The sequence below is a fragment of the Musca domestica genome, unplaced genomic scaffold (assembly GCF_030504385.1).
Source record: "Musca domestica strain aabys unplaced genomic scaffold, Musca_domestica.polishedcontigs.V.1.1 4, whole genome shotgun sequence".
Taxonomy (NCBI): Eukaryota; Metazoa; Arthropoda; class Insecta; order Diptera; family Muscidae; genus Musca; species Musca domestica.
This window is the reverse complement of record NW_026712328.1, coordinates 15971480-15987074: the sequence shown is the minus strand read 5'-3', so window position 1 is coordinate 15987074 and position 15595 is coordinate 15971480. Positions and strand designations below refer to the sequence as shown.

Genomic DNA, 15595 nt, shown 5'->3' with positions numbered 1-15595 from the left:
ACATAGATTTGACACTGAAGGACTATGAAATAAAAAAAACGTAAACCTATCATTGCATGAGATTACCTTGGTAATTTTACCATGGCCTCATAAGTCATGTAATGTTTGATTATGAGTGGTTGAGTTTTGTTTCATAGTATCATTTTGCACCATCTAAAACAAGTACCGTTTCATGTTCCATATCTTAGGAAAAGGAATTTATTTTTTCTTGTCGAAATACTAAACATATAAGAATAGATATTTTCAAACCCTTCGTTTTAAAGACACATTCTCTGTGCTGTTAGTTCTTGTGTAGTCCTCGAAAAACGTTTCATTTTAAGCCAGTCTTTAAGGATCAAAACCCCAGAATAACCGGTTGAAAATTTTTCGAAAAATCTTCACAATACCTGCTAAATTGATTCTGTACAAAACGACATCCCTGACAATTTTCTGTAATTAAATTAAGGCTAAATTTGGGATGATAATCTTCTTTCAGAATTGCCGCGATATTGTCGATTTTCATTCTTGTTTTAGATGACGCAAATTATACTTTGAAGCGAAATTGAACCATTCATAATCAAACCTTACATGACTTATGAGACTTATTTTTTAGGCTCTTGTTTTAAATTTTATTCTTCCTTGAATTGTATACCCTCTGAAAGGCGTGAAAACACATTTACAGAAAAAAAAAACATTGAAAACATCAAACCTTTGTCCTTATATGGATTATTTTTAAAGTTGGGGATTTTTATTAGAATTATATTTATTACATTTACATATCATATACATGCATGTGTGTAATAAATGCACAGGGGTTATTGTTTTCAGGGAATTATAGAGTACAGGTTTAAACATTTACAATTTATAACTAATAACATAATCTAATATCGAACTGAATTGATTTTCTTTTGTCTCTGAAAATCAACGTTAAGGAATTTTGCTGCTTTCTTACATTTACATAAATCTCCCTGCAAAATATTAGACACGACATAGGCAACATATATGTTTATGTAATAATGTGGGTATATATATGTAAGTATATAGTGTGGAATGTTTAAAATTTACATATCTTTTTCAAAATCACATAATCTTGTTTACACATACGCGGGGCGGGGCATTAAGGTGGTAATGACAAAACGGCATAGAGGAACTAACATTTATTGGAATTAAAAATATGTCTGTGTTTTTATAGTCATTTCAAAATGTCTAAAAATTGAATGGAATATTTTTCTTCTGACATCGTTTATTAAATATGTACGTATTAATGTATATATGTATGTATATTGTAAATATGATCTCTTTTTTGAATTTCTTAAAGAATGATGTGTATACGTTGTTCTTTTTTTCAATTTGATTTGTTCAAAGCAAAATGTATAATGATAGAAATTATCAACTAAATATCAGACAGAACAAATGATAATGTACGTTATACTTTTGTCCTTTAACGCAAACGTCCTAAATGCGGTTTTAACAGTTTAAACGCTCCATAGAGTGTCAAACCAATAAGACCATATTTAACTGTGTATTTACAAATACGGGTACTCAAACTGGCCGGTGGGATTTCCATTATGGCTGGTATTATATGTGGATCTACACGGCCCCACATCTTAGCTATGCCGTTGGCATGACCAATGCCAACCACACCGACAACACGCACCGGACGTAGTTCACCAGTTCCCTCAGCTGGCTGAGGTAAGGCGGCCATTTGCAGAGAATGACATAGGAATAGGTCACGTTCTTTGACAAATACATCGGAAAATTCGGGAAACTCTCCGGCCATTTCTTGCATTAATTTCTCCAAGAGATCGCGCTGTTTACACTCTTCAACCTCCTCTATGCTGATGGTGTCGGACGATGTAAGGCGCCATACTAATTTTACAGTCTGCCACAATGAGAGCGCTCTTAAAGCCCTGTGTAAAGTGATGCGTATGGGGCGATCACCAAGATGTAACATGCAACCGGGTAATTTGTGTATTTCTTCGAACGCCCGACGAAATTCGCCACCCGGTGCCATGCCTAAATCCTTGGCTATTTGTGCGCTCATTTGGAGAAGTAGTATAAAAAATATGCCATTGATGTAACCATGTGAATGGATAATGCTGCGTATCTGTCAATATTTAATGCAATAAAAACCGATTTTATTACAGATCGTTATGGGAAATTGAATTACCTTAGCCAAATTAAAACTCTTTGCCTCTTCCAGAAGGGTCTTTTCATCGAGTTTTAAAATGGGTATGCGGGATGTGCACAACTCTACCATAACAGCATCTGGACGGATATTACGAATAACCTATATAAAAATGAAAAATATATGAATGTGCTGAAAATTGTACCAGCAGTACAGTTTTTGACCTTAAGAGTTGTGGTATATATAGTAACTCATTCAATAGTAATGATAATAAGCTATTTTAAAACATAGTTTACGAACATACAAGATCATCCCAATAGATCGATATTTCAAAAATATATTTCTCATTATTCAAATTTCGGCAAAAACAAATTTTTGATATATTCTTTAACAAAGTTAATAAACTCATAATGATTTTTTATCGGCCTCACAAAAGGGTAGTAAAGAATTTGACTGTTGTGTAACTGAACTGCAGCTAAGTGAAAAGATAGAAATAGTCCTTAAATTGTCGTAGCATGTGTTTCAATTTAATTTTTCAAGGTATAAATAAAAGTTTTAAAGTTACGTTTTTGAATAAATCCAACTATATAGTTATTCGAATTACTGTACGTTTATGCAATTCATTTACCAACATAAATTGATTAAAAATACATTTTTTACTTACAAATGAAACATCATCTTGTGATTCCTCACTGAAATGAGCTGTACCAACTAAATAAACTTTACTACCGAACGGTGTGTCCAGCACAGTTACCGTGGATGGTAGATTCCTCTCAAACTCTTCAATCGTATCGTATATTTTGATTTCACGCTTTGTTTGCGGCTGTGGCCCATTTCCAACTGCATTGGCATCACCGACAGAGGCTGGTGATGCCGTCTCTGCCGCCGATGCTTCTGCAATTGCTATATTAAGTTTTTGTTTACTGGAATATATAAGGGTTTCAGCCTTTCTGCGCCGTTTATCGGAAACATTTTCACCCAATGTACTATGAGGCGATGACGATTTGTTGGCGTATGTTAAGTCTGGATTAATGGACTTATCACTTTGTTTGGGCCCTTGATCGAGTGATTCGGAGAAATCTTCATCCGATGACGTCTCAATGACCAAAACAGAATTTTCTATGTCCTGATCTCTGATAGAATTTTCATTTATCTCTATAATTGACAAATCCGGATTATCGGTTTTGAATATTGTCTTATTTGCTAGTTTCGATTTGGGATCCACTTCTTCTTGAGATGTACTATTAGTCTCTGTACTTTCTGACTGTATTAGTAGCATACTCGCGTTTATAACATTTTGATTATCATTGTTTAGTTGGTTAATGGGGTACGATGGTCCAAAGTCATTTTGTACTGCTAAATTGTCCGATAAAGCTGCTGATTCTGAGTCTCCATTCAAAGTTGTGTCAAAATCCATAGATCCAGATGATGCTGAGGAGGAATTCAAATGGGAAAAGTTTTCACTGGACGTTGTGGTAATGGGTGTACTACTGTTGGTTGTTGAATTTAACGTACTGCTATTATTGTTGGCACTCTCTGTTGATAAAATTTGTAATAATATATGCTATTAAATGTACATTGAAGTGACTATCACATAATCATCGTACTTACCAGTAAAGGAAACAAATGTTGTTATATTATCCATAGCACTATCATATAGGCTATTGCTGCCGGCGGTATCGTTATTAATTGATTCTATGCTATTGTCAGCAATTAGAGGGGTTTTGCTGGTCGATGATGTTGCCTTCGCTGTTGCCGGTGTTGTGGAACTTGAAGATGAGGATGATAAGTCCATTTTTGGAAGAATCGGTTGCACATAAAATTCGTTTGTCGGAGGAAAGAATTTGCTCCTTCTTGGTTTTGCAAAATAAAGTGGGAGATGTGAAAATGGTCAAAATGTGGCTAGTGTTGAAAATTCATAAAGCTGTGGAATATATAAACAATATAAGTTTGAAAAATATTTTATAATTTCATTTAAGTTATTGTTATCTAAAATTTTTGGATTTCATCAGATTCTAGTGACACGAATGCGAGTAACTGAAAATAGTTTAATTTGCAGGGGAAACTTTAGCACAATAAAAGTTAAAAACAATGAATATTAAAAATGCTGTATAGAATCCATTTGCTTAACCTGTGCAAAGGACATTGTACACACATCAGCGTAATCCAACACACACGGTACAAAGTAAATGAGTCTTCAAAGGTGAGGTAAGTAAGGTGGCGAGGGTGCGCTACAAAGGCACATATCATTTTATATTATCACTCTCTGATTTAAAATTTGACACGTCACTATAAATTCGATTTGGCAATTTTTGACACAAAGATTAATGTTTGTGTCGCAATATTAGATAAATCGAAATCGTTTTCTTGGACATCTACCCAAATATCAGGAAAACTTTTAATTTCTATTTCGCAACACTCACATTTGTTTACTGGTTGTTAGTTTTTGTCCATTTGCTGCGCTCCCTGTTGGATTTTCGTTTAATGTTCTGTGAATATTGTAAGGGATCGTCTGGCGGCAATTTATAACGTTTATAACAAAAAAAATAATAAAATATAATGCAAAAATTCCCAAATTCCAATCTGAAGTATCAACTCAACTACTTCATATTTATGTAGTTCTCTCGTGTTCCTTCTTTCTCCATTTATCTTCATAAGTTTCCTCATTGGGTCTGACCAGACAACGAAGCCCGATGATATTCACGGCGATGTCTGTCCATCGACATACGGCTAATTTTAAGGGCTAAGAGAAATTAAATTTATTGAAAAGATAAAAGTGCAGTCGCTACTCAACCCTTGTTGATGCTAGACTGCGCCTTTTTATTATCGTTTTGTTTTTGCGTTGCAATAACACACATACATACAAACATAATCACAAACTAAGTTTTTGTTTTGTTTTTCGAGACATTTTGTTTTTCTTGTTTTTTTTTTTTCTTTCAATAAAAAGAAAATAAATCAGAAAAACTTCTAATTTTTTAAAATGGATGCCGACGGGGAACCTCCCCCAACACCTCTCTGGGACCCTAATAAACGCCGGGCACATTTAATGTCAAACCAAAAGAAAATATTTATAAATAATAATGGTGAACCAATCAAAAATACAAATATTTCACAGACTTCTTCAAATGAATCTGATTTGTCAGGAAAAATTGAATACAATTATAATGCTCTACAATCGAATATTCTTTATCCACAAAATCATCCGGGCCCATTCTATGTCATTGTCACTTCGGAAACCCCAATTAGCTCCAGGAGGAAGAATTGCGAGTTGCATTTATATGCACTTTTTCAAAAGATTAACATTCCCACCACATATGTGTGTAAAAACATTGGGTACAATACCTTCCGCCTTACATTCAACAACCTTGCTATGGCAAACTCTTTCGTTCAAAACCAACAGCTAAAAGAAATTAAATTGAAAGCGGAGATTCCAGAGCGTTTTATACAAAAGTTTTACGTTATTAAAAATGTTCCAAAATCCATTGATGGTATTACAATAAAAAATTCTATCGAAGACAACAACGATATTGATGTTATATCTGTATACAGATTTACAAGGAAAAACGAAAACAACAAAATAGAAGAGACTGAAACTGTTAAGGTAGGAATAATATGTAATGGAGTTCCTCATTCGATTTTTATGTGCGGTACTAGGGTCAAACCTGACCTATATGTACCCCCAGTACGCCTTTGTAAAAACTGCGGCCGTCTTGGTCACATTGCTATACGCTGTAGATCAACTAAACGTTGTCTAGACTGTGGTAAATTTATAATATGTCCAAACCAATGCAAGGAACAAAAATGCAATGATTGCCTTACTAATACAAAATGTAAAGAACAATGTGACACTCCAAAATGTATTTTGTGCAACGGGAATGATCACAATGCCACAGAACAAGGAAAATGTTCAAGGTGGAAATCGGAAAAAGAGATCAAATCGCTTATGACACTGTCAAATCTAAGCAGGAAAGAAGTTATAAAGGCATACCCTGAATCCCAAAATTATTATAACATCTTAGCTGATGGAAGCTACGACTCTCATTTTCCAACAATTAACAAATCTTCTAATCAAAATATAAGAAATTTTAATGATGAAATAAACAGAAGAATTACAAAAATAAAATATAGCAAAATAGCAGCTCCTCATACTAAAATCAACCATCCAGTAGCTAGCCCCATCACTGTTGCGCCTTCAATTCCTGTTTTTGAACATCCATCTTTTGCCAAAGTATCAGATCTGGAAAAAACCATGTCAATGTTTACAAAACAAATGTCCCAGTTACTTACCTCTCTGAACTGCACGGAAGGTTTAGACATATTGGAAAACTTCAGGAAATCCCTCCTACCAGGTCCTGCAAAAAATACAAAATATAAAATAAATTCAAATGAAAATTCTCAAACTCCAAAATCAAATTCTTATACAAACAATCAAAACTAATCATCTTTTATCATGAACATTTTACAACATAACATTCAAAGCCTAAACAAGAATAAGAATTATCTTGAATTTTATTTGAATAAATTCAACATCGACATCTGCATGTTAAGTGAAATTTTTAATATCGACGAATCGCAAAACAACACATCTATATCCAACTATAATATTGTTTCAAAAAAGAGAAAAGACAACTACGGTGGAGTTGCCATACTCTTTAAAAAGAATATAAAGTTCAGAAAAGTACACTTCCAAACACCATTGGACATACTCATTTGCCAAACTACAAATATTTCAAACAACATAACCATAGTATCTGTGTATTTCCCTCATTCTATTAGAGCCACTGAAATAAAACACGAACTCGATAAACTACTATGCTTTCTGGAATCACGTCCTGACGTACTGATCTGCGGCGATTTTAATGCAAGACATTCCTGCTATGGAGACACCTTTGATTCACATAGAGGCAATATTGTCAAATCCTTTTTCGATCCATCTAATTTTTATTCACTTAATGATGGAAATTTCACTTTTAAAAAACGATCTATCGACATCACTGGTTCTGTTCTTGATCTCTCTTTTACGAATACGGCGTTAACCACTTCGTGGAAAGTACAACCATACACAATTGGAGGAAGCCATCACTACCCTATAATAATTAATATTGGTATCAGCAATATCAGAAACAAACGGTTCTTAGCTAAGAAAAAGCTATTAAAATCATTAAATAGTGCAAATATTGTTCCATGCTTTGAGAAAATTAATGAAACTTTCAAAAATGAAATTAAAAAATCCACTTATCTCTTAAAAGATAACCAATGCCCAAAAGTTTGGTGGGACTCTGTGGTAGATAAAACCCACAGACTTCAGCTAGCAGCTCAAAAAACATATAACATGTGCAATAATAACATCAATGCTTTAAAACTTATTGAGGCTAACAAAGCCTTTAACAACGCTGTAAAATTTGCCAAAAGAAAAGCTTTCAAAACAAAACTTCATGATCTTAACAACGAACCAAATTCCAAGGCACTTTTTAAATTTGTTCGGGGATGTAAAAATTCTTCGATGCCAATATATAAAACTCAATGGTCGTCTGAAAACGATAAACAATTTTTAATTCATCTTAGGGATCAAGTTCCTAATAATTCCCCAATACAACACATGCATTTAAAGCCACAATCGTCTTCATGTTTTTCATATGAAGAATTTGAAAATGTGCTGCAGAAAAAGAAGAAACCATCAGCAGCTGGTGCAGATGGTGTTACTTACGAAATGGTCAACCATTTGTCACATATGGCCAAGCAGAACTTACTAAGAGCTATGAATGATACTTGGAAAGATGGCAATTTCATCACAGAATGGAGAAAAATTAAGATTGTTCCCATCCCGAAGATCGGCAAAGATTTGGACATATTTACTAATTACAGACCAATCGCGTTGATATCTGTTTTTGCGAAAATTATAAACTTAATGGTAAAGGAAAGGCTTCAGACCTACCTTGATCAAAATAATATCCTCCCCCAAAACACATATGCTTATAGGAAAAATCTATCTTCATCTATGTGCATAAATGATTTGCTACATACAATAAACTACCATAAAGAGAAAGGTGATAAAGTCATAATTGTATCTTTGGATGTGGAAAAAGCATACGATTGTGTTAACATTGAACTACTCGTCAAAATTTTAATTGAGCTCTCTTGTCCCAGCGATATAACTACGTGGATTGCAAATTTTTTAAAGAAACGGATTTTAATGATGGGCAACGAAAGTTTAGAGATCTATAATGGCCTTCCACAAGGAAGCTGTCTAAGTCCTACTCTGTTTAACATTTATACTCTCGGCTTACATGGTATAAATAACCAATCCATCAAAACTTTTCAGTTTGCGGACGATTTCATTATACTATCAGCAGAAAAGGATTTTGACGCTGCTAACAATATTCTTCAGAACAAGATGAATGAATTCATTAGGATATTAAAATCCCTTAATCTCTCTGCAAACACTGAAAAAACTGTAGTTATGTATGTAGCAAAAGGTGCCAGAAAAATACCACAAATCAGAATTGAAGGAATTCCAATAAACTCTGTGGACAAAATAAAATTTCTGGGAAGACACATAAAAAACAGCTTAACTATAAAAAATCATTATGATGAAGTAATTAAGACTTCCAGCTACACCCTAAATGCCTTGAAAATGGTAAATTCGCTTAAAGGTGGAATTCACCCCAATATATCTGTGAACCTTTCCCGATCGCTTCTTTTTTCAAAATTTGAGTACTCCATTTCTTCAATGGCTCACATGCCCAACTACGTCAATAAAAAACTAACAACGTGTCAAAACCAAATTCTACGAAAGAACTTGGGATTAACACCTTCAACGCCTGTTCACATAATTTACGCCTTAGCAATCTTTTTGCCTCCGGAACTAAGGTCGCAGTATCTAGCTGCGAAAGAGCTGTTAAAATTCAAAATGTTTCACTGGAACACTTATGAGAAATTCACGTCTTACCCAACTAATAAAACAAGTCTTGGATTGGTATACAACAAATTCAAACACATCTTCGACAAAACCAAAATATGTCCGTCTGAAATTCCAAGCGACAAAATTTCATACGCTATGAACATCTTTAATGCTGGAAAAAACTCAGAATCAAAAGAATTCTTTTATAGCATATATCTTGAAAAACTAAACGAGTTCAAATCTAGCGGCACTTCCATATGGGCAACTGATGCCTCTATTATCGGAGACTCGACAGGTTGCGGAGTTTGCAACATATCATCAAATCAAAACTTTCTATTCAAAATTAACGCCAAATGTTCATCACTCATGGGAGAACTCAATGCTATTAACAAGGCCGTTGACCTCATTTTAGAAGATGGTATTCAAAGGGCAGTAATCCTGACGGATAGTAAAAATGCCTGTTTGCTCCTAAGAAACAACACATCACACAACTATTTAGTCAACATAATAATCAACAAAATAAACAATTCAACTTTAAGTCACCTTACCTTCCTGTGGGTTCCATCCCACATTGGAATCCCATCTAACGAACGTGCCGACTATTTTGCCAGACAAGCCGTGGAAGCTGGCTGTGTAATTTCGTCCAATTTAGCCGTAAAGGATGCTCGTGCGGAAATATATGAAGCCCTATGGGATGAATGGGTTAGAAAATATAGACTATTGTCGTTATCAAAAGGCACTTACTTCTCTAATTTCTTTCCATCTCCACCAAAAAAACACTGGCATGCCGAAATGTCTTTAGAACCTGTAGAAATTAAAATTATCAATAGACTCCTAGCGGGTCACTCATACTGCAAAACGTACCTGCATAAAATGAACCTGATAGACACTAATTTGTGTGCTGTTTGTAATGTACCTGAAACGGAAAATCATTTGATATTTGAGTGCAATAAATTTCACCACCTAAGATGTAACTTCAATATTTTCAACGATTTTACCAACTTACCTGATTTATTGAAATACCGAACAAACACCGTCCTCAAGGAACTCTGTAATTTCATTACTTCAGCCAAAATTGAATTGTAAACAAAAATGATGTCATATGTCATATTCACCATGGAACTAGTTCAATTATTTAGTTACTTAAGTATTCACTAATATGTAAGCAAAACTAGTCTTGGTATATAGGTACTACGGGTACCTATCCAACAATTACTTTTCAATAAACAAAAAAAAAAAAAAAAAAAAAGATAAAAGTGAGTGAATGAGAATGACGTTCCATGCATGGTACAATGAATTCAAGGTAGGGCAGAACTACCATATGATTTCAATTTTTTTTATTTTTTATGGCTTAATATGTCAACTTCATTTGCTTATGTGTGTGTCTTCTTTTCAATAATAAAAAATTGTTCAGAAAATATTCTAATTCAGTTGTTTTCAAAATGCTTATTGCAACGTATGCATCGACAAAGTCTACAGTTTTTGTCGCGAAATAAATTATAAGAGATATATAGAACATGATTTTGAAAAGAAATGTTGACCTTTTATTCAGTTTTCGCGGTTTTAAATTATTTATTCAAAATCAATGCAACAAGTTGTTTGCCTTTTTATTGTTTTGATAGCAATTCTGACATTACAAGCCAAACAGGTAGACCTCTATACTTGCAATTTTTTCAAAGTTAGCCTACCTTGTATTCATTGTACCATGGTTCCATGTTTGTGTTGTTTTTCAATAATATTTGATGTTATCTCAAAAAAATTTTTTTCAATGTAAATATTAACTCCTAAAGGTGTAGGTACATAAGCATCTAGAAAGGTGAGAGTATATAAAACACTTTTTTGACTGCTTAAGTCATCGACTGCCTTCTTCGTATAGGAACAAAAGAATTTTAGGTTGACTTAGTTAGATTTTGGCCCTACGCTCCTTTGTCCTTTTCCGAAGAAGCCAGCCAATGATTTAAGCAATTCGAATAACGTTTTATGTTTTCTCTCCCGAAGTCTTCACATGGTATATTTTCTGACATATCATATCGTTTCCCCTTACAATTCGACATTAATATGCCTAGCCATGATGCAATGCTGCCTATGTACCATGGTAGAAGAATATAGGTAGACGCATCGACACAGCTGTTGGGACAATGAACTGTCAAACCAATTTCGGAATTGAAATCTTGAATGAAAAATTATTTAAAATTGTAAAAATTGTTGAAAAATGCAAATTATAATAACCTCCGAATGACGTCGTATAAGAAAAACATATAAAAAGCTACTGATATTTGAAAAAACATTTAATTTTTTTTAATTTTGAAAAAATTGTATACGTATGATTGCACGACTTTACCTTCTTAATTGTACCTTAATTACTTCTTTGTTTGTGGTTTTTTAGTTTTCATATTAATATTGATAGCCTTCTGCATAATTTGTTTGTAACGCAAAGAATGTTGGAATGCCCGAATGGTATAAGAAAAAATGTAAACTTGTCGCAGAAACTAATGCCATGTTTACGTTAGAACTTTTTGTAGGGTTAACCTACTTTGAGAGGATTTATTTGAAGTAAAAGTAATTGGGTATGACAATTTAAATCCAAATCCAGTGGGTTAACCCTCATATATATAAACGTACTATAATATTGCAAAAATAAAACTTGTAAAGCATGCAACAATTGGTTTTGTTTATTTCGAAAGTGTTTTTTTTTCGCAAATTTCTTAAAATAGATAAATAACACTGTTATTGTACCATGCCCATCCATAAAACTCATCTTTCTTTTCACAAACTTTTCTCGTATGTTTACAGACATAGTTCCGATCTTTTCGTTCGCGGAGTAATTCATTTGAACTAGTTCGTTTCGAAACGATACACTTTTGACTGGCTTAAGTCAACTTAAGTTAAAATTAATAACGTAACGTCATTTCAAATGAGCATATACATCACTGCCTTTTCTGTAACTTAACTGGTTAAATTTCAATGACTTCTGTGTATAAAATGGATTTATAAATATAAATTTTGACAATGAGATATTGTCAAACGAATAATTTTAAAAAATTGTAAATGTAATTCCATTACTACCTTCTTAACTCTACCATGGGAGAGCCTAACAAATTGTATTAAAAACATGTTCTCATTGAAATTTGAATCAAGTTGCTCGCTTTCATGATTACGTTCACGAATTATCGCGTTCATGGCATGAATCTCAATTCATTACAACGTGATTTCATTTTTTAACTTTTTGTTTTTTTTTTTTTTTATTTGCATATTGTTATTTTTTCTCAAAGAGATATTGTATTATAACTTTAAACTCTTCATTCATGTTTTCAATTCCTTCAAAATTTTCACTTTTAAAATATATTTTTGTATTTAGCTATTTTAAAATTCAACAGGAGAGACACGTGTAGATCAAGTGTTGATGCGTCTACCTATATTCTTCTACCATGGTTGGAATAGAGAGTGAATCACGCACCATGAACTTAATATAAGTGTCGAATATCAAATAGGAAGCGAATCATGTACCATGTGAACTTGATATTACAGAAAATAGAGAAACAGCTGGTTGTCACTTAGACCTTTATATTCTGGCAACACTATAGCTGTCAATTGTAATGTTTTTGTTTGTTGCACGTGCATGCAATACATTGACTCAAAGTTTAACTAAAAATAAATAATTAATAAATAATTATGCCACCGAAAGATCCAATTTCACTGAGGGAATCGTTCCTCGCGGAAAACAACACCTACTCTGAATTAGAGACGGATATGGATGCGAAACCTATTGGCAAATTTGAAGATATTGATGTGATGGAGAACGAAATTTGGTTCCTTCAATGCCCCAAGGGGATGGATATAAAATCTCTGGAAAATGAAAAAATTAAATTGCCTGGACGGACAACACTTAACGAGATCGAGTCAGTTTCTGTGGACTTTGTGGAAGGAAAACAACAACACTCATTTGCATATTGCAATCGCAATGGAAGATACGATTTACGACTACTTCCAGTACGTGGAACTATTGTTTTGAGAAACCGTCTGAAAGCAGCCGATAGTATTACTGAAGAACGCGTTTCTGAATGTTGCCCACCATCGAAAAAAGTTCCAATGCCTTCAAAAATCCGTGTGAGGCATCCATTGTTAGGATTCCAATATGAAGAAAAACTGGAAGTAGATCAAAATGTAAAGAAACGTCTACAAGAGGCAGACCAGATATCTGCAAAAATTCTCAGGGAGAATATAGGCAAGAAATTGAGTGAAAATCCTAAGCAGAAACAGATTTCCAAACCTATTGAAATAGACAGTGAAGAAGACGATGCTGTACAATTTGTAAGCGAAGAGGTGATTAAGAAAAAGAAGCGAAAACACAGTGAGAGCAACAAATCAGATGATGGTTCCAAAAAAAAGAAAAAATCGAAAAAGTCCAAGAAAGGTGATGACGACGAGGAGGTTTCAAAAGATCTACAATGGTTACAGAATTTATAATAAAAACTATCTAAATTTAAAATTGTTTTATCAATCGTACAAACGTTAGGTTTCAAAACTATTACATTTCCGCTATGTATACAACTTAAAATTACACTATTGGTTTAATATGGCGCAACAAAACGTTGAACGGGGCTAGTCCCCAATTTTGTTCCTTGTTGAACATACTAAGAAAGGAAACTATACATTAACGTTTTGCATGAAATTCTAAGTCTATTACAATCTATACTGTCCACATAAATTGAAATTTGGCACAGTAATAAAAATGGGATATATCGGTCCACGTTTTCGTGGACGAAATCTCCTGATATTCGGCATTTTTCTTATTTTTTGTCACATTTTTCCACGAAATTCGGTATTGAGAGTTTGTGACGGTATTATATCTGCGTTGTCAGATCATTGTCTGTATAGGTCTTCGTTTTCCTATAGCGATCGATTTTAGCTCCAATTTTAAAAGGAGTTGTTTCAAATTGGGTATTAAAAGTATATTGGTATTTACCTCTGATAGCTGAATATAGTCTGTATAGGTCCACGTTTTACTATACCACCCACATGAAGGTACCTTCGGATATTCGGTATTTGGACGATTGAATTCACAATTCCATCGAATTTGCCTACTGTGGCGATTGTAGTTTGTAATGGTGGCAGAATATTGCATTTATAAATCCATGTTTTTCTATAGCCGATATATAACGGTACCTCTCGATATTCGGTATTTTGATGACTTTATCCACTTATTGTTTTTATACCCTCCACCATGGGTAGGAGGGTATATTAACTTTGTCATTCCGTTTGTAACACCTCTAAATATTCGTCGTAGACCCCATAAAGTATATATATTCATAATCAGCATAAAATTCTAAGACGATTTAGCGATGTCCGTCTGTCTGTCTGTCTGTCCGTCTGTCTGTTGAAATCACGATAGAGCCCACATTATTTGATGTAGACCTTTCAAATTTGGCACAAGTGTGTGTATTGTCCCTAGGATGGTTGGTATTGAAAATGAGATATATCGGTCTACGTTCTGGTATAGTCCCCATATAACGGTACCTCCCAATATTCGGTATTTTGATGATTTATGCCACATTTTTTCACGGATTTATCTGAAAATTGGTATTTGTAGGTCATGACGGGTCCCTGAGCGTGTTGCAAAACATTACATGTATAGGTCCACGTTTTGGTATAGCCCCCATATAACGGTACCTACCGATATTCGGTATTTTGATGATTTATGCCACATTTTTTCTCGGATTTGTCTGAAAATTGGTATTTGTAGGTCACAACGGGTCCCTGAGCGTGTGGCAAAACATTACATGTATAGGTCCACGTTCTGGTATAGTCCCCATATAACGGTACCTCCCGATATTCGGTATTTTGATGATTTGTGCCACATTTTTTCACTGATTTGTGTAAAAGTTGGTATTTGTGGGTCATAATGGGTCCTAGTTCGTGTGGCGAAACATTGTAATTATAGGTGCACGTGTTGGTGTAGCCCCCATATAACGGTACCTCCCGATATTCGGCATTTAAATGTTTTTTGCCACATTTCTTCTAATGTTCTTTTACCCTAGGGTGGAGGGTATTAAAAGTTTGGCCCGGCCGAACTTAATGTTTTTTTACTTGTTTAGTTTGTAATGGTTTTTACCTCCTATGGCAGACCATTGTATATATGGGTCCACTATTTCATACGTATTTTAATAACATACATACATACATTTTCTAATGGAATTGTATTAAATCCGGTACATAGAGTTTGTGATGGATTGCACTTTCTTTGTCAGAACGTTGTCTACATATGTTCACGGTTTCTAATAGCCGGTTAGTTCACATATTTGTGGTTCATTATGGATTAAACAACCAGTCACATAACATTGTCCATGTTTGTCCAAGATTTTCATATAACGGCATCCACCGATATTCGGTATTTTGATGATCCTAGCTACATTTTTCCACGGCGCTTGCAATTTGGTACTTAAGACTTGTAATAGATAACAATCCTTTTGGTTGTGGAATGCTGTTCCCGCTTTGGCATGGCACCAATATAACGTTTCCACCTACTTTATGGAATTTAAAAACAACGATCTTCCCCACTATGGTAAAAAATTTTTCTTTCTTTCTTT

General features: G+C 34.0%; 2 protein-coding genes across 4 annotated transcripts; one reads left to right on the top strand and one right to left on the bottom strand.

Annotated features, from left to right (window-relative positions):
- Window positions 1-689: 689 nt before the first annotated feature.
- On the bottom strand, window positions 690-4725 carry LOC101891001 (traB domain-containing protein). Of its 3 annotated transcripts, none has more exons than XM_020035900.2 (5): window positions 4531-4725; window positions 3719-3960; window positions 2772-3643; window positions 2150-2269; window positions 690-2086 (listed from the first exon to the last, which is right to left on the bottom strand). In XM_020035900.2, the coding sequence occupies exons 2-5, from the start codon at window positions 3900-3902 to the stop codon at window positions 1421-1423; spliced, it is 1842 nt and encodes a 613-aa protein (XP_019891459.2). In that variant the 5' UTR covers window positions 3903-3960; window positions 4531-4725; the 3' UTR covers window positions 690-1420. The 3 variants fall into 3 exon arrangements, with proteins under 3 accessions (XP_019891459.2, XP_005181124.2, XP_011291513.2); XM_005181067.4 differs by having other exon boundaries at window positions 3719-4031; window positions 4531-4724; XM_011293211.3 differs by lacking the exon at window positions 4531-4725 and adding an exon at window positions 4239-4380 and having other exon boundaries at window positions 3719-4031.
- A 7860-nt stretch (window positions 4726-12585) lies between these two features.
- Window positions 12586-13497, top strand: LOC101892044 (uncharacterized). Its single transcript, XM_005181074.4, has one exon. The coding sequence runs from the start codon at window positions 12681-12683 to the stop codon at window positions 13473-13475; it is 795 nt and encodes a 264-aa protein (XP_005181131.1). The 5' UTR covers window positions 12586-12680; the 3' UTR covers window positions 13476-13497.
- The last annotated feature ends 2098 nt before the right edge of the window (window positions 13498-15595 follow it).

Coding starts and splice junctions, on each gene's coding strand:
- LOC101891001 (XM_020035900.2), bottom strand. CDS start 3,902: ATGGACTTATCATCCTCATCTTCAAGTTCCACAACACCGGCAACAGCG. Junction 3,644..3,718: donor AACATTTGTTTCCTTTACTG/GTAAGTACGATG, acceptor TTTTATCAACAG/AGAGTGCCAACAATAATAGC. Junction 2,270..2,771: donor CACAAGATGATGTTTCATTT/GTAAGTAAAAAA, acceptor ATTTTTATATAG/GTTATTCGTAATATCCGTCC.
- LOC101892044 (XM_005181074.4), top strand. CDS start 12,681: ATGCCACCGAAAGATCCAATTTCACTGAGGGAATCGTTCCTCGCGGAA.